Source organism: Diceros bicornis, chromosome 13 (genome assembly GCF_020826845.1).
Source record: "Diceros bicornis minor isolate mBicDic1 chromosome 13, mDicBic1.mat.cur, whole genome shotgun sequence".
Lineage (NCBI taxonomy): Eukaryota > Metazoa > Chordata > Mammalia > Perissodactyla > Rhinocerotidae > Diceros > Diceros bicornis.
This window is the reverse complement of record NC_080752.1, coordinates 13,089,278-13,108,166: the sequence shown is the minus strand read 5'-3', so window position 1 is coordinate 13,108,166 and position 18,889 is coordinate 13,089,278. Positions and strand designations below refer to the sequence as shown.

Below are 18,889 nucleotides of genomic sequence, written 5' to 3'. Positions count from 1 at the left end.
TAACTGCTTGTCATTGCCTGTTGCAGCACAACAGGTGTGAAAAGACTGACTTGCTCTCATGACAGAGGTTTTTTTGTTTTTTTGTTTTTTTTAAAGATTTTATTTATTTATTTTTTCCCTCCAAAGCCCCAGTAGATAGTTGTATGTCATAGCTGCACATCCTTCTAGTTGCTGTATGTGAGATGCGGCCTCAGCGTGGCCGGAGAAGCGGTGCGTCGGTGTGCGCCCGGGATCCGAACCCGGGCCGCCAGCAGCGGAGCGCACGCACTTAACCGCTAAGCCACGGGGCTGGCCCCTGACAGAGGTTTTGAACATAGTTGGTCACTCTTACTTGTTATCACTTAATGCCCACATTCAGAGTAAGTGTAAATGGTCTCAGAAAATTCTTACACATTACAATTATAAAAGTGTCAGGTGGAAAAAAATTTTAAAGATAATTTATTGCAACTCTTTGTTTTACAGAAGAGGAAATTCAGGTTAAGAGAAGATATGTCATAGTCATGAAAGAATCTAGACTTTAGAGTCTCATAGAAGTAAATTAAATACTAATCTCACCATTTACTAACCAGTAAAATAGGCAAATTATTTATTGTCTTTGAGCCTCAGTTTCCTTATTTGTAAAATGAAGATAATAATATATGTAAAAGGTTGTTGTGAGGATGATATGTTAGCATAAAACCTTTTTATGGTAATAGAAGATGCTCAATAAATGTTTGGTTACCTTTCTCTTTTCTTCCCCTCTCCTTTTCTCAGGGTCACTCAGATAATTAGTGGCACAGCTGAAATGAAAACTAGGTTGTTCTGACTCCAAGTGCATGTCTTTACTTTGAATAAAAACAAAAATTAAAAAATTTTTCTTAGTACAAAAGTGATAGAAACTTAGAAAAAATAGATATACAGAAATTAAAAATGAGTCATAATCCCATGATACAGAGGTAACAAATTTTAACATTCGTTCTATATCTCTTTTCTGTGCATACATATAGTATACATACATATGTAAATGTACCAAACATATATGTATATGTGTGTATATAACTTAATAACAAGCAGAAATATACATAATTTTGTAACCTGCTTTTCTTTAACGTATAACAAGTTTTAATGTTATTTAATATTCTTCTACATCAGGGTCAGCAAACTTTTTCTGTAAAGAGCTAGATTATAAATATTTTAGGCTATGCAGGCCATACGGTCTCTGTTGCATCTGCTCAACTCGGCCATCATGGTAATGCAAAAGCAGCCACAGACAGTATATAACCATATGGAAGTAATGGTGTTCCAATACAGCTTTTTTTACCAAAACAGACAGCATACTGGATTTGGCCTCTGGGCTGTACTTTGCTGACCCTAGTTATATATCATCATTTTAATGGCTGTATGATATTTCATTTGTTTATTTATCCTGTTATTGAGTATTAAGATTATGCCTATTTTGTGTGTGTATGATGATAAACAAGGCAGTAATGAATATCCTTGTAGCTAAATATATGGTTTATATGTATGATTATGTTCTTAAGATTAACTTGTACACTGTTTCTGACATTATATAAAATTGTCTACTAAAATTCAGAGTTAAAAATCAACATTTCTGGTATACAAGTATTTCTTGGTTTATGTGACCAATCTTTGAAGTAGTACACAAAATTGAACTTTATAAAATGGTTTTTAGGTTAAAATAAAACTCCTAAAAATATTCTTAAAATTGTTCCAATTATTTCTAGGATTGACTTTTGACTTAATTGGTGTTCTCCTTTGTGGAAGGAATTATAAATTGATTAATTTACTTGATTTTAAAAGGAGAAATTTTAAGGGCATTAATTGTGTGACTGATGTTTTATTCATTGCAGGCAATAAAGAAAAATTGCTTCTGTGGTATCTGTAAGGCCATTAAATAGTTGGAAAAATTTTGCTCTATTACTGTTTCCATAAAGTATAAAGAGGAAATATTGCCGTCTAAGACAAGGTCTTGACTGACTGATATGAGGTTAACCTCTCACTGTTTTTCCTTTGGGTCTTATTTCACCTAGCCTATGAGAGAGGCAAAAACAAACAAACACCAAAACTGTTTAGTCTTCCATTTGCTTCAAACATAGTTCTCTGGTGTTTAGGGACATTTCTTCAGTTCTGCTGATGTGTACAGGTGTCTTCCAAGTTTATTTAGTGTGACCAATAGATCATTTATTGTGGATTTGCAGTTTTATTGCAATGTCCAAATATATATTATAGCCAGAAAGCAATCATATTCAGGCTTAAGGCAGAAATACAGAAGATTAACACAGATTTTCAGTGATGAAGATTATTATTTATCAATTATTTCAGTGCTATGAAGTCTGTAGTAAAGAGGTAGTGCCATGTCTCATTAATTTCTTGGATTAAAAATGATCACTTTATCATCCAAGCACATTATAGCATTTCTAGAATTTCTGTAACAAATTATTATTAATCATACTCATTTGTTCCATCTTCCTCTATTTTTTGGAATAGTTTGAGAAGGATGGGTATTAAATCTTCTTTGAATGTTTGGTAAAATTCACCGGAGAAGCCATCTGGTCTGGACTTTTATTTTTTGGGAGGTTTTTGATTACTGTTTCAATCTCTTTACTTGTGATTGGTCTATTCAGATTCTCCATTTCTTCTTGGTTCATTTTTGGGAGGTTGTATGAGTCTAAGAATTTATCCATTTCTTCTAGATTGTCCAATTTGTTGGCATATAATTTCTCATAGTATTCTCTTATAATCCTCTGTATTTCCGTGGTATCCATTGTAATTTCTCCTCTTTCATTTCTAATTTTATTTACTTGAGCCTTTTCTCTTTTTTTCTTAGTAAGCCTGGCTAAGGGTTTGTCGATTTTGTTTATCTTCTCAAAGAACCAACTCTTTGTTTCATTAATCCTTTCTACTGTTTTTTTGGTCTCAATATCATTTATTTCTGCTCTGATTTTCATTATTTCTCTCCTTCTGCTGACTTTGGGCTTTGTTTGTTCTTCTTTTTCTAGTTCTGTTAGGTGTAATTTAAGGTAGCTTATTTGGGCTTTTTCTTGTTTGTTAAGGTGGGCTTGTATCGCTATGAGTTTCCCTCTCAGGACCGCTTTTGCTGCATCCCATATGGTTTGGTATGGCATATTTTCATTTTCGTTTGTTTCCAGATAGTTTTTGATTTCTCCTTTAATTTCATCAATGATCCATTGGTTGTTCAGTAGCATGTTGTTTAATCTCCACATTTTTGTCACTTTCCCAGTTTTTTTTCATGGTTCATTTCCAGTTTCATAGCCTTATGGTCTGAAAAGATGCTTGTTATGATTTCAATCTTCTTAAATTTATTGAGGCTTGCTTTGTTTCCCAACATATGGTCTATCCTTGAGAATGTTCCATGTGCACTTGAGAAGAATGTGTAGTCAGCCGTTTTAGGATGGAGTGCTCTGTGTATGTCTACTAGGTCCATCTCGTCCAGTTTTTCATTTAAGTCTACTATTTCTTTATTGACTTTTTGTCTGGATGATCTATCCATTGATGTAAGTGGGGTATTAAGATCCCCTACTATTATTGTGTTGTTGTTAATGTCTCCTTTTAGGTTTGTTAATAGTTGCTTTCTGTCATTTGATTCATTTGATTCATTAATCATTTGAACTCTTAGGCAAGAGTTCAAAGAACTTCAGAATCAATAAACTAGAGAGGCACAGGCCATCTGGGAGAGCCTCTAATTCACACATCTTAAAACAGTGCTGCTTAAACTTTGGCTTGGTAAGAATTACCTAGAGGGCTTGTTAAAACACAGATTGCTGGGCCCCCGAGATTCTAATGCACTAGGTCTGGGGTGGGTGCCCTGAGTTTTCATTTCTAATAGTTTCCAGGTGATACTAATACTGCTTGTCCAGGCACCACACTTTGAGAACCACTATTGTTGGAAATAATTGTTACAGTTTTTGTTGTTGTTTATGATTTCAACTTCTGCAACTTCACAATTTCTCTAAACCTTTCTTTTTTCCAGAAAGCTCTTAAAATTTAACATCTTTTCTATTTGTGAAATATACTCAGCCTTGCTCATCTATAAATCTTTTCTTAGCACGTTAGGAATTCTCTTTTAAAGTCCAGGCTTAACCTTCAACTAAAGATATGAATTCATTTTAATAAATTTATGATCATTAGTTCAGTCACTTTAAATATCTAACTTTGCAGTTTTTATATGATTTTCACTTACACCAAACTTTTAGGATAGGAAATTATGAATATAACCATGTTTGTAATGGCAGTTACATCCTAACAAGGATAAGTTAAATCTTATCCTTGGTAGTTTTTCAGGATGGCTAAAATCCATTTCCAACTATGTGCATTCAAATTAGTTTCCATATTTGATTAGCTTTATTGTCATCATTCCTGGTATTCTCCTAAGATGCCGATTGTCAAATTTCTTTACAGACAAATAAGAGGTGTAAAAGTTTTTAAACTATGGTATACAAAGCAAAACTTAGTTACAGTTGTTGGAATGAAGAATTCAGTTAGAGGCTAAAGATGTTTTAAAAGAGCAGAATACAGTTAGTTCAAAGCCTGATTGAAAGCAACTTCGATTTTATAGTTTTCTTCAAACAACATCTTCATTGTTTTCTGGAAGGATGGTATTTGAGAAAAAGAAGTGTCTTGAGTTACTGTTTTTATGAAGACAGAATTGCTGAGTCTTTTAAATGGTTAATGAGAAGAAGTAATAGTTAAACACTTGGAGCATTGATTTCTGATTTGAATTCTCCAACACAGGCCAGCCCTGAGGGAAAGGAAAAAAAAGCTTGCTAATTAACATTTGATTACTGATGCCACCTTCTCATTCCCCTTGCACCATCCGGTGTCAAGTGTTTTTGTTCAGGAAGGATTTTTTAGGAGAGTTTAACTTGCATCTTAGTAAAACAAATCCATGTGCAACTGCTGTGAGTGTACAATATGTTAAAAAAAGAAGAAGAAAAAGAAAAATTCTTAGGTAGTAAGTGTATATTCCAACCCAGTCTGGATCAGAAGTGATTGGTTTATTAACTATAAGCCTTTCAGAGCACCAATGATTGCAGGAAACTGGAGCTAAGCCTAGTCTGTATGCCTTATTTTGATTTAAACACACACACACACACACAAATACTTATTTGTTCGGTGCAGTTATTATTGAGCAAACTCTTAACCAGAGCATCATTTGATAGTGTGAAGTACTTGGAGTTCAAAATTTGATATATTTAAAATTTGGACACACTCAGGTTATAATATGACCAAAGGTCTTTTTCTTCTAAGATTGATAAGAGAATGAGACAGATGTATGTAGTTTCAGGGTGTTTTTTATGTAAGGGCTGTAATTTGCCATAGTGTCCTTAATTCAGACAGTCTAGAAATTAGAGTGCTAACAAATTGATAGCTGTTGTAAGCCCATGGCAATTAAATATTTTGTTTCTGTTTTTTGCTATATTAGAATGTTTGATATGTGAAGAATCATGGGCCAGATATCAAAATTTTAAAGATGTTAAAATAAATTAGTAGAACTTCACAACTATATCACTTAGCTAGTAGTACTCTGTGAAAACCATAGCCTCACTGATAATATTTTGTTGATGGAATAGTTATTTAGGAAGCCTTTGTGACAAGCTTTATTTTTAAATGAGATCTCATGAGGGGAAAATATTATTTAGCCTTTTTGTTTTAAATCTAGACTTTTTAGTGTAATAAAAGCAAAAAGTAAGACTTTTCTTCATCCAAGAAAAAAAAATCACTTAAAATATTTATTCTATCTTTATTTCTTACCTGAAATTCTTTGCAATTTTCCTTTTGATGTGTTGTTTATTAAGTCTTTGCTATTTTTCTTCCATTTTCTAGCCTTAATGGTTTTAAACTTTCCCTCATTACTTGCTAATCTTGAAAATATGTAGCTCTTCTTTTCTTGTACCTAGGATTAACTCCTATAATTTCATAAAATCATAGGATTTTAGAGCTTTGAAAATCAGAAGTGATGTTGTTGTATTCTTTTCTAACATTGAGTAGACTAAGTCTCAGAGAGGTTCCACCAGCTTGCCCACAGTAACAGCTGGGCAGAATTAAGACTGAAAATCAAGTTCTCTGCCTCTCATTATGCCACGGTACCTCAAACTTTGTGACTTTCCTTTCTCTTATCAGAATCTACTTTCACTTGGATAATACCCGAATGATATTTAAAATTCTCTGAAATGTTTTTCAATAGTTTGACCAACACTTAGCTCACAAGGAATGACTTTGTTGTAGCTGACGAAGTTATCTACTAAGTTTTATATTTTTCAATTTGAATAGCTACAAACAACCCATTTGAAGCTAATTCTAAGCCTCAAAATTTAGCCTTTAGCACAGTAACTTTCTAAGACTTTTTTTCTAAGAAATTCTGATAAAATTTAACTAAAAAATAAAACCATTTGAAAATTTAGGGAACTCGAAAACTTTGTGGGAGATGAATATCTTACATAATTTTATATTGAGCACGTTATAATAAAATGATCTTTTCCTCAGTGCTGTGTTTGTCATTGAAATTTCCACCGTGCGGAAATACAAAGTTTAATGTGGAAATCACTGCTTGCTTTTTACATTAATTATATATATAAATAGATGTTTATTAACAATGAATAGCAAAATAATAAACAAACAAACCAGTACCATATTCTGTTAATCTGATTTCAAGTTAATCTGATTTATATTTTTTTCTTAGTCACAAACGGATTGTCTTATCTGAAGCAATGGGGAAGAAATGAAATTGTCCTTTGAGAAAATCTAGAAAACAAACTCTGGAAAATCTATTGTCAATCTAGAACACTTGATCCAAATACAGTACAGTTTGTAACATAATTTTAATGTTCAGCTGATAATCAAAGCATTTATTAAATTTCATCAGCACTAATTGAAACATTTGCATAGTTTAGCAGCCTGAAATCTCATAGTTTTAGAGCTTAATGCATAACAAGAATTGAAAAGATTATGAAGGTTCAGCATGATCTTGAGCCAATGCTGATCAAAGGAAATGTGTAAGACAAAAAAGGACCTTAGGAAATGTTACCCTGTGAAGGGCCACTTGTCCTTAACTGGAATTTAACACAAATTTCTAAAGATAAAACTCCATCAGAAGTAGCACAATAATGGCAGCTGGGCGTGCCAGCTACAGCAACCCAGCCTGTGTGTGTGTTCTTTCTGCCTCTCTCGAGCGTCTCTCACAGCAATCTCTCTCTTTCTCTCTCTCTCTTTCTCTCTCTCTCCCCTCCCTCTCTCTTTCACCCCTCCCTCTCTCTTTCTCCTTTTCCCTTTAGTCCTTCCTCTCTCGTCTCCTTCCTCCCACTCCCTGCTCTGATCCTCCATCTTGCTTCCTTCTCTGAGAGAACTGTGTCCTTCGTTTGTTTCATGATGACCTTAAATTTATCAGCATCATTTTATACACAGCTGTGTTTTGTCATTCAGGTTTCCTAGAACACTAATTTTTTTAAAAAATCATTTTTACTTTTGCTTTGTGTACATTTCAGATTTTTTCCTTCTCTGCTGAATTGTGACTTAAAATTTTGATTAAAGAAAACCATCAATAAAGATAATGGAATTTTTATATCTCCATTAGTAAAACCGTCACTCATTTTGTACTTTTGCTATCTTATCACTTATGTTTCTTCCATGTAATGGTGAAGTCTGCCTGTGGTTACAGCATTGATAAACATGGAATTATTTTTTAAAAACTAATTTGTTTTCACTTAAGTTGTTGCTTAGTGATTGTGGTTTAACACCAGATTCTTTTGGCTTAATCTCAGAAACTCTGTGAATTTAGCTTTTTCATTGGCGCAATCAAACATTAGCCTAATATGCTTTACGTTGTACCCTCTCAGCCAAGTTCTGTCTGCATTAAACAGTTTATTCTACGACAAGTTGCTTAACAGATGTCATTCTGGGGAGAACAATGAAGCCAAATACTTGTGCAATGGCTAACATTACTCTAACTTTGATCACTTTTGTTCAGCACATCAGTCTGGCGTTGTGCTTTATACCAACATAACACTATAGCCAGAACATGTTTTTCAGGCTTAGAATAGCAAAGGAATGTTATTCAATTCAGTGCAGTTGCAGATGAGTTAATGAAAGAAGAAAAATACTGTTTATTTCATAATACCGTATTGTTGTGTTTTGGAATTAAGGTGGAATTTAAAGAATCCCACTCCAAAGTTATTTGTTTGTATAATCAACTCATAGTATTTGTGTATACTCTCCAATGCTGGGGCAGCCTTGCCACCTTTCCAACAGAAGTAAATATTTGTCCTGCTTTTTTTTTCAAAAATAGCTGATTAAGCTTGGTGTATCTAGACAACATAATTGAAAAATAACTTTAAGAAAGGAATTTTTTTTTGCCTTTCAGCCTAAAGTCTCCTCAGACTCCCCTCTTCTGTCCTTTTCCTTTCTTTTATTAATATAATGCTTTGGGTTTATGGAATACCTTTCTCCTTGAAACACTAATGTTTAAGCATGACAGAATAGTCTTAGCTAGTGGAAATGGTCAGAGATTAGCCCAGTTGCATTTGGTTAAATTGCTGGGTTGATTGACTAATGAAAATTTCCAAACTTGATGTGACTGACCATAAACAAAATGCTGCATGGTAGACTGGCCATTGCTAGGAACCTCTGAAGAAAAGCTGTTTGTTTGAATTGAGTGGGGATCGAGCCGTGTCCCCAAGCTCCTCAGTTCTCATTTACTAAGTCTTTTTCCACAGGTGTACACGAGAGATAAAAATGGATTGAGTTCCATGTTTTGTGTTTTTTTTTTTTTCCTTTCCCCAATGAATATATATCTCTATTTCACTGGAAGGATAACTTAGATGTGTTTATGTATAATAAACAGTAATGTGATACAAACTGCTGTAATTGGACAACATGATACTTTAGGCTTCTGCATTTTTAAAACATGAATGAATGCCGCTTGTTTTCCATATTGAAGTCGTGTTATAGAACATATTAATGTGCAACATTTCAGCACGAGCCTCATTTGTTATAATAGGGTAATCCCGTAACTAACCTGAAGAGTTAATTAAGATAAATGATCCCTCCATTCTTACGATTTGATAATTTATTTTATTTGTAAATATGGAACGAAATAGAATTTTTGTAACCTATTTAGAAAAAAAGCTGAAGAAAGATATGATACTTCTTAATTACTGGGTAACAGAGAGTTTAACTTTCCAAAACTTTACTCTGATGAATTACTTACCTCCTCTCCTGTTAAAGTGAAAAGTGTAATATCATGTTGAGAAAAATAGTTTTTCTTCTTTAACAATATTTAAAATAAAAAGTATCATTACTGTATTTTCTTTCTAGGAAAGGCCTAAATAGTGTATTGATAGATGATTCTCAGTTAATAAATATTGTCTTGAAATAGTTTTTAATTTGGGGTGATTTCAAAGAAATAACCTGTGCTGCTTTATTAATAAGTTTTTATATCTTTGAAACTTACATCAAACAATAAAGAAAATTTCAGGTTTTTCCACCTGCCCCCTCCAAAAAAAGAACTACCATCCTTCTCTCTCCCACATAGAAACTTGAAGTGTATCTTTTGTTTGAATCATTGCATATCTTGAGTCATTTAAAAATTAAATAGATTATAAAAATTTATAGTTATAGTCTGTCTTAAGTGAACCATGTACCAGAAGTTTCTTGACTAAAAAGAAACTTAAAGCCATCTAGGAATATAAAAACCATTGGCAGAGGGGGGATGTTTCTTGAATTATTATTTTGTCTAGGCTTCATTGAGAATCTGCTTTTAAATTTCAGATTTTTTTACAAAATTTTTCTGACTTGTGTTTTCCTAGTTTTAAATTCTTGTTTTGAATCTAGAAGAAAACACAGGAAATATAGTGTATATCACATAAATTAACTGGTAACTATCATATGTCGTATGGAAACTCTATTTTAATTGTGCTGTCCCTTTCTTTTTATAGGTAAAAAGAAATGTGTATGACCTCACAAGCATCCCTGTTCGCCATCAATTATGGGAGGGCTGGCCGACTACTGCCACAGATGACTCAGTAAGTGACAGTTGAGTTATCAGTTTTATACCCTCTTCTCTCTTTTGCCACTTTCAGTCTGATTGGCTGTGATAATAAGCAGAATGAAATGCTTTAAATGTTGTATTGAAAGAGTTTTATAAATCAAATAATATGAAAATAAGAATTGTAATAACTGTAATTCACTTGCAGAAGAGACATCGTAAGCCAAGTGTATCAGCATTCATTTGGTAATGTTACAATGTCAGTATCAGGATCTTGATGCTGCTTGATTTGACTTACATATTTCCTTGATAAAAAGAATATATTCAGACATTACTAATGAAATATCCCAAGCTCAAAAATTTTTTTTCCTAAATTACAGATATCTCAAAATCAACCTAATCATATTTAATTTTGAAACTACATTTCCCATAGTAGATTAGCACTTTAAAAAAGTTAATTTTTACAGTAAATATTAATAGCACTCTATGCTTAAATATACCCATAATTTTCATTACTGTAAAAAACTGGAAGAAAAGATTTAGTCTGTCATTTTTATCTATTATTATATCTACTTATAATGATTTTCCTATTGTAAATTTTAAAACCTTCCCTATCTCTGCCCTCTTACCAGTGATTGATTTTTTCCAAGAGAATAAATGTTATCATCTAAAGAGGCCAACTAAAATTACATTTTGGCCACTTTTACCCTTAATCTTGGTTGTTCTAACCAGATACCCATTGTTTTTAAAGTAAAAAATGAAAATGTTTCAAGAATTCTAAAGTTAAGTCCAATTTTTAAAATAAATAGAGCTAAAAAGAAATTGAGACTTTGTAAACATCTTTTAATAATAAATACCCAAATATGATTGTAGCTAAGAATTGAATCATCTTTTTGTATTTTCTAGTAAATATTACATTTCTGTCTGGATAATAATTACTCCTCCTCTCTCATCACCACCATCATTTTTTTTTTTTTTTTTTTTGCTGAGGAATATTTGCCCTGAGCTAACATCTCCAATCTTCCTCTTTTTGTATGTGGGCCACTGCAACAGCATGACCACTGACAGATGAGTGATGTAGGTCTGCACCTAGAAACCAAATCTTTGGGGTTGGGGGAGTGAGTGGGGATGTAGAAAAATCCAAATTAGCCATCTATTGATCCTTTTGGAAGCTGGGTAATGCATATATTGGGTTTATTATACTATTATTTCAACTTTTGTATATATTTGAAATTTTCTATAATAAAAAGTTTAAAGCAAAAATAATTGTCTGGGTTAAGAGCATGAATTTAAGGTAATAAAGTCCAGAAATGTGGGACTTCATAGGGTTAGAAAAGCCAACTGCTCTTGGACCCCACTCTTGTAGAAACCAGACTGAAATAGGCTTATCAAATGCAGTTCCAAGAGTGATAGGCAAACTCATTGAAATAAGATAAATTCGCCTGTAGCATAATGCTCTATACATTTTAGGTGTTAAATCATTGAATTGAGTTGACACAGTCTTTAATGAGGGCCATGTTTTAATGATTGTTATAACATTTAATTTTTTACCAAATAGTTCTAATGCAGTTTCATTACTATAGGAAAATATTGAAAGCAGCTAAAATTTACCATATCCAAGACTGTACTGCTAGCTGGTGCTATATCTAAGTCACAGCAAACACAAGAGGGAATCTCAATTAAGAGGCTTGCTTCTTTTTGCCTCATTATTCATATTTGCACCTTGTCCCAGACCCTGTGATGTGATGCTTGCCCACACCTCCCCAGAGCAAATGCTGCCACGTTGGCAGGATGTTGCCTTGAGCTGCATGATTTGATACAACAAAGATGTTTAGGGCCAGGCTGCTTTTAACTGGTGCCGTAACAGATCCACTTGCTCCAGTGCTTGAGTTTTGGCAAAAATAGCTTATAACTGTAGTTTTCTAAGGAGATCCTAGCCAAAGAAATGTCATGAAACCTTCCTTTCATTAGGACTATAAAAACTCCTAATGCTGTGCTTGTAATCTATATTGTTGCAGACGATGGTGTTTTTATACTTATTTAAATCACTCAAGTGGAGGCATCTGGCTACAAAACAAGATTGTCCTCACAGCTTAGGGCATGAATTGGGTACAGCTGAGAAATGTCAGCTGTGTAAACAGCATGAAATGTGTTACCAACAAAAATATAATTAATTTCTTTCCAAGACAGTGTGCCATAACTTAATACTTAGAATGGTTTAACTTTCAGAGAAAGCACCTGAACATGTTCTTCCCAGTGCCAGAGTAGAGGATTGGTTATAAAGGTCATTAAAAGTGAGGGTAGTTTGCACTTTTCCTGCTCAGTTGCAGAAATTTGTTTGGCTTTGAATATACAGTAGCTTTACATACCCGTGTCTTCCATGATTTATCGAAATATCTTAGATTAAGAAGTTAATGGATTTGGGATAATGGGAATGTTCTAAAATTAGATTGTTGCGATGGTTGCACAACTCTGTAAATTTACTAAAAGTCGTTGAATTGGACGCTTAAAAATGAGTAAATTTTATGGCATATAAATTATACCTCAGTAAAGCTATTTTTTTAATAAAAGAAGTTAATGAACTAGATCAAAATACTTTTTCATTTACGTTTTTATGTTGCATGAGAAATACTTTGCAATAACACAGAAGATGTTCTCTTCAGTGTACTTCTCATTAACATTTGACTTAGCAAACAGAACAAAGAAATAGACTTTAGATTCTTGTGTAATCTTGAGTCTCTTACAAACCTGATAGACTACAGTCTTTTGACATTTTCCACACTACTCAGTGAAGTCAACAATCGTTTAAAACATTGTTGCCCCATCTCCCTTCAGAGTTAAAATATTTTCTTTGCTTGTAGTTGTACTCTAGTGGGCTATGGGATACTGTATGAATTGTCAGTAACTCAGTTCTTTTGCGCTCCTTCACCAGGGAAATTGGTATCTAAAGCTTCACCAGTAGGGGAATGTTTTCATGCTGTGACAGTTCAGCTGTGAGAACAAGGAGTTGCAAGTAGGCAAAATCTCATTTTACACTTTAACAAGGATACTCTTGGTTTCCAAGAGTAGAAATAATTTTGACACTGTGAATTATGTCTAGACACCTTATTATAATGCTGACAATTTGAATATATGTAGTTGTAAAAATTCATGGTTTTAATAGTGCTTATGCAAAGGAGGAAAAATCCTTCAGGTTTTCATACTTCTTTGTTGTGTGCCTTTCTTTTCTTTTGAGATTACTAATGGTCTGCTGTGGTTCCATCATTGGCTAAAGAATGTTAACTCAGAACTTGAGAAATTAGGAATTTTAGCATCAGAGGTCTTTTGACATGTGTTAGGAATCAGAAGGGTACTTATTAAATATTTTCACTTTGAAAATGAGATCATTTATAAGCAGAACCATTACACAATGGCTTTATAGAAAAATGAAAACAAAACCACACATACTCCTCTTTCCTTTTTTTTAATAAAAAAGAATTTCTGATTGAGGGTAGGTCATCTATTTTGATCTTTCTGATGGAAACCATTTCTTCTGTAACTTCTCCCTTGATGCATTGTGTTTGGCAGGTGTCAAATTATAGACATTCCCCTGACACTGGATCCCTACCCTTCACTTTATAGGAGCTGCTGTCGAAGTACAAACTCTCACAATTACCACCTACTTACCACATGGTAGTTACCTACTAAGTAAACTCAGAAGCCTCCACTATAGTCATTCCATCCATTGCTGCAAGGTTAATATTTCTAAAGTGCAGAATGAATCACGTTCAGCCTTATTTACTTATCTTCAATGACAATCCAATACTTGCTGATTTATGTACAGATTTTTATGCTGGCATTCAAAACCCTTCATTCTGTATCTGAATCTTCCCTTCCAAGTTTATTTTCCCATACAGGGCCAGAGTAAATGCTCAATAAATATTTCGTGAATTGAATTTGATACCATATTTACCTCAGCTTTAGCTAAATTCTCATTTTGCTGTTCCTCAAATATGCTTGGTGCTCTCTCCCACTCTGTGTCATTTAATCATGCTATTCCTTCCACCTAGAATACCTGCAACAATTATCACCTTCCTTCAAGACCTTTCTTTAGAAAACTTTGCCTATATCCCTCTTCCTATGCTTCCTTCTCCAACCCTCATAGAAATTAGTTTATATTTCTATTCTTCTGTTTAAATTACTTTCATTTTTCCTTATTTTGTTCTTTCCTTCGTTCATTCTTCCCACGTGGCTCTATCGCTTACTATATGAGTAACCACAAGCAACTTAACCTCTCTGGGTCTTCTTCTCTATAACTGTAGAACATGGATAATTACTCCTAGAGTTGTTGTGAAGACTAAAAGAGTCAGTAGTTACAAAAATAGTTACTCCAAAGTTTATTTCGAAGATTGAAGTAGTCATAGTACTAGATAATGTCTAACATATGGTTTACCTTTGGCTAATACTGTTTTTTCATCCATCTATCATTCATTCACTTGACATTTGTGAAACAACACCTATAGGCCAGTAACTGTGCTGGCCCTTAAAGTTGCAAGCGTAAGGTCCTGTTCCTCGGACATTGCAAAGTATAGTGTGAGACAGATATGTCAACAATGACAATTGAAGTTTATGTAAATGCGATGGAGTCATAGAAGAGAGAGAAACCAATTTTGCTAATAGATGGGGGTGGTGAAAAAATGGCTTCCCAGAGAAAGGGACATTTGATTACATTTTAATTTGTATGCTTGTGTTCCTCCCTTTTGTAAATTCTAAAAATTGGGAGTAAGAACTGTCTTCCTCATCTTTGTATGCTCTGCACGATCTAACATAGTGTTGTATACATTCACTCTTTTGAATTGTTGCTCCACTAAGTTGACATCTATGACAATAAGCAACTAAATGATGAATTCATATGATTATAGTAACTTGATAAACTGAGAATCAGATTTCTTTCTAATAAAAATTAAATTATCAAAACTCAATATTTCTTTAGTGGCAAGTAGAATAACAGATTTAGGAGGGAAGGCTACACTGAGCTGATTTGTATCTGTGTGTGTGTGTATGTGTCAGAGAGAGAGAGAAATAAGTAAGCAGACCAAGTTCAGTGAATCTCAATATTGCTGTTATTTGGATAAGCTGCTTAATTAATGAATTTCAGTTTCCTCATCTGCAAAATGAGGATGATGTTAACATCCTTGAAAGACTATTGTGAAGATTAAATGGATTAACATAATAGGTTGAACCATATGAAAATTGCCATTTTTAAGGGACAAAATGGTTGAATATTAGCAATTTCGTATAGTTTTACCTAATATGTAAAGCACGTAATATAATGTAGGGTTTGGCAATTGTGACTGTCAGCCCAAATCCCACTCACCATCTGTTTTTGTAAATAACATTTTATTGGAACACAGTCACACCCATTTGTTTATGTATTGTACACAGCTGCTTTTACACTATAACTAACGGCTTGGATGTGTAACTGCGAGAAAACCACATGGCCCACAGCCTAAAATATCTACTATTTGGCCCTTTACAGAAAAAGTTTGCCAACCCCTGGTGTAATGTGTGGCATTTAGTAGGCATTCAACAAACATTAGCTCCTTTTCCCTTGGGTAAGCACCTTCTTTATATTGCGTGCACGTGCAGAATCAGAAGCATTCTTTGAGTAGCTTCAGGGTCATCTTATGCTATTTAAATTACTATGTTAGCTTGTCCTAGGTCAGACGGATTCAGGCAATCTTTGGACATTTTCATTGGCTTTGTCTTTATTTGGCAAGGTCATGGATAATGTTGCTTCTGTTGGTGGTGAGACTCAGTAGCTTCAGAGGGTTCATTGCCCTTGTCAATACATAGAGTGTTTTACAAATAACACAGGCAAAGACTAAACAGATGGAAAGAATAGCTTTCAAAGCAGTAGAAGAAAGTTTGAGTTTAACAAAAATGAAAAGTCGTGAAATGGACTATACCCTGAACAGAGAGTGAGAAATTCGGGTGGGTGGATGAAGCACTCAAGGGGACATATTTACTCAGTAAATATGAGGGGGAACACATGGAAGTGAGACAGTCCCCAACAGGAAATTTACAAGCACTGAGATCTGATGCTGTGAATCTTGGTTTCATTTTATTAAAATCCCAAACCTGTAGACTGCTGCTTCTGCCCATGAAGGGGTAATGACTACAGGAATTTTTCCCCTCTATAAACAACTAGAAGACTGGATAGAATATGTGAAACAACTGTTTTCAGATGCTAGACAATAGGTAGTGCAAGACTCTGAAGAAGGACACAAATGAGTCCCATAGTAGTCTTACATTCTATCTGGAGGCAGTTTCTGGATCCCAGAGCAGAGAGAGGAAACCAAAACAGAACCTCGTGATTTTATTGGGTCTGAAGAGACAGAGAATGAAGTTTAGGGAGGTCAAGGCAGCTAGACTTTGCAAGGCAGAGTACTAGCAGAGAAAAAGCTACAGAAATCTCCATAGGGTTCCCCTGGTCTTTAGCTGAATACTAATCTGTGCATGCATAAGGGTGAAATTCCAGGAGGCTGGTCAAAGAACAACTGCCAGGTAAAAGAACGATTAACTCAGGGGCTGGCCCCGTGGCTTAGCGGTTAAGTGCGCGTGCTCCGCTACTGGCGGCCCAGGTTCGGATCCCGGGCGCACACTGACGCACTGCTTCTCTGGCCATGCTGAGGCCGCGTCCCACATACAGCAACTAGGAGGATGTGCAACTATGACATACAGCTATCTACTGGCACTTTGGGGGAAAAAAAGGAGGAGGATTGGCAGTAGATGTTAGCTCAGAGCCGATCTTCCTCAGCAGAAAGAGGAGGATTAGCATGGATGTTAGCTCAGAGCTGATCTTCCTCACAAAAAAAAAAAAAAAAAAAGGAACGATTAACTCGGAGCTCTAGGGCAAACAATTCTCAGAGCTCACACAGTGCTGGGAATAGTTTGAGTTTCCACCAGCTATAGTAGAGACACTTTAGTGAATACATGAGGCATTCAGGAGATACCCCCAGAAGTGTCACCTTAGTGGAGTAGATAAACTAGCCCTGGAGTGAAGGCTACTCGAGGCCTTCCCTTTTACAGGCTTTAAAAACAACCTTCAGAAGGAACAAGCTGGTTAACAGGTAACTGCCTCTAAGAACAGAGTCCAACATCCAATCAAAAGTTACTATATACACAAACAAGCAGGAAAAGCTAACCCATAACCAGGAAAGAAATCAGTCAAAAGAAAGAAACATAGAAGTGACTTAGATAATGAAATTAGCAGATAGGGAATTTAGCTATTATAAATATTATAAATATGCTCAAAGATTTAAAGGAAAACGTGAACTTAATGAGGAGAGAACAGACTATATAAAATAGAATGTCACCTTCTAGAGATAAACAATATAATATCTAAAATGAAAATTTCACTGGATGGGCTTTAACAGCAGATTAGAAACTGCCAAAGGAAAGATCAGTGAACTTTACAATAGAAACTATCTAAACTGAAGCGCATAGACAAAAAAAGACAAGAATAAATGAACAAAGTATCAATGACCTCTGGGACAAAATAAAGCAATCTACATACATGGAATTAGAGTCTAGAAGGAGAGAAAAGGTGGAGGAAGGAGGTCAAAGACAAAAAAATTTGAAGAAATAATTTCTGAAATTCTTCCATATTTGATGAAAACTATAAAACTTAGAGCTCCAGGAAGCTCAATGAATCCCATGAAGGATAAACACAAAGAATTCCACATTAAGGAGTATCACAATCAAATTGCTGAAAACAAGTGATAAAGAGAAAAATTTCAAAGCAGATGGAATACAAAAATGCACATTGCACAGGGAAACAAACATAAACTCTTTAGATTTCTTGTCAGAAACAACGCAAGCCAAAAAGCAATGGAATGACATTTTAAAAGTACTGAAAGGTTAAAAAAAATGACCACTTAGAATTCTATATCAGGTGAAAATAACCTTTCAAAACTAAAGGCAAAAAAAAGACTTTTTTCAGACAAACAAAAACTGAGAGAATTTGGTGCCAGCAAACCTGCACTACAGGAAATATTAAAGGAAGTTCTTTAGGCAAAAGGAAAATTATACCAACATAAACCTATATCTATACAGAAGTGTGAAGAGTGCTGGTAATGGTAAAAATGTGGTTAAATATAAAAGAGATTTTTCTTTATTTTTTAAATTTCTTTAAAAGATAACTATTTCAGGAAAAAATAACAAGTAATGTGGAGTTTTGAACATATGTAGAAGTAAAATATATGACAACAATAGCATAAAAGACAGAATGGAATTGTACTGTTGTAGGGTTCCTACATTATATGTGAAGTAGTGTAATATTAATTGAAGGTAGTCTGTTATATTAAAGATGCATATTGTAAACCTTAGAGCAACCACTAAAAAAATTACAGAAAAGTATAGCTAATAAGCCATTAAAAGAGATAAAATGGAATATTAAAAAAATAATTGAAAATAAGTCAGGAAAAAAGAAAAAAGGAACAAAGAAAAGATTGAATACGTACCAAACAAATAGCAAGATTGTAGGTTTAAATTGAACCATATTGATAATTACACTAAATATAAATGGTCTACACAAAAGGCAGAGATTGTCAAAATGAATTTTCAAAAGCAAGATTCAGCTATATGCTGTCTCCAAGAAATGTACTTTAAAATATAATGACAGTGGTTAAACATAAATGAGTGGAAAAATATTTACTAGGCAAACACTAAACATAAGAAACCTGTAATGACTATATGAATATCAGACAAGATACAATACAAGGAGTATTACCAGGACTAAAGAGAGACATTTCATAATGATTGAAAGGATAATTTGTCAAAAAGACATAACAATCTTAAATGTGTATGTACCTAATTACAGTTTCAAATACATGAAATAAAAACCGA

At 34.1% G+C, this 18,889-nt stretch overlaps 1 protein-coding gene across 4 annotated transcripts in view; it reads left to right on the top strand.

Moving 5' to 3' along the window:
- FAF1 (Fas associated factor 1) overlaps positions 1-18,889 on the top strand; it is a 493,835-nt gene that overhangs the window by 297,618 nt on the left and 177,328 nt on the right. For all 4 annotated transcript variants that reach the window (XM_058552367.1, XM_058552369.1, XM_058552370.1 and 1 more), the window contains one exon: positions 9,951-10,037. In XM_058552367.1, the coding sequence (XP_058408350.1) occupies positions 9,951-10,037 (87 nt within the window). The remainder of the gene's footprint in view (positions 1-9,950; positions 10,038-18,889) is intronic.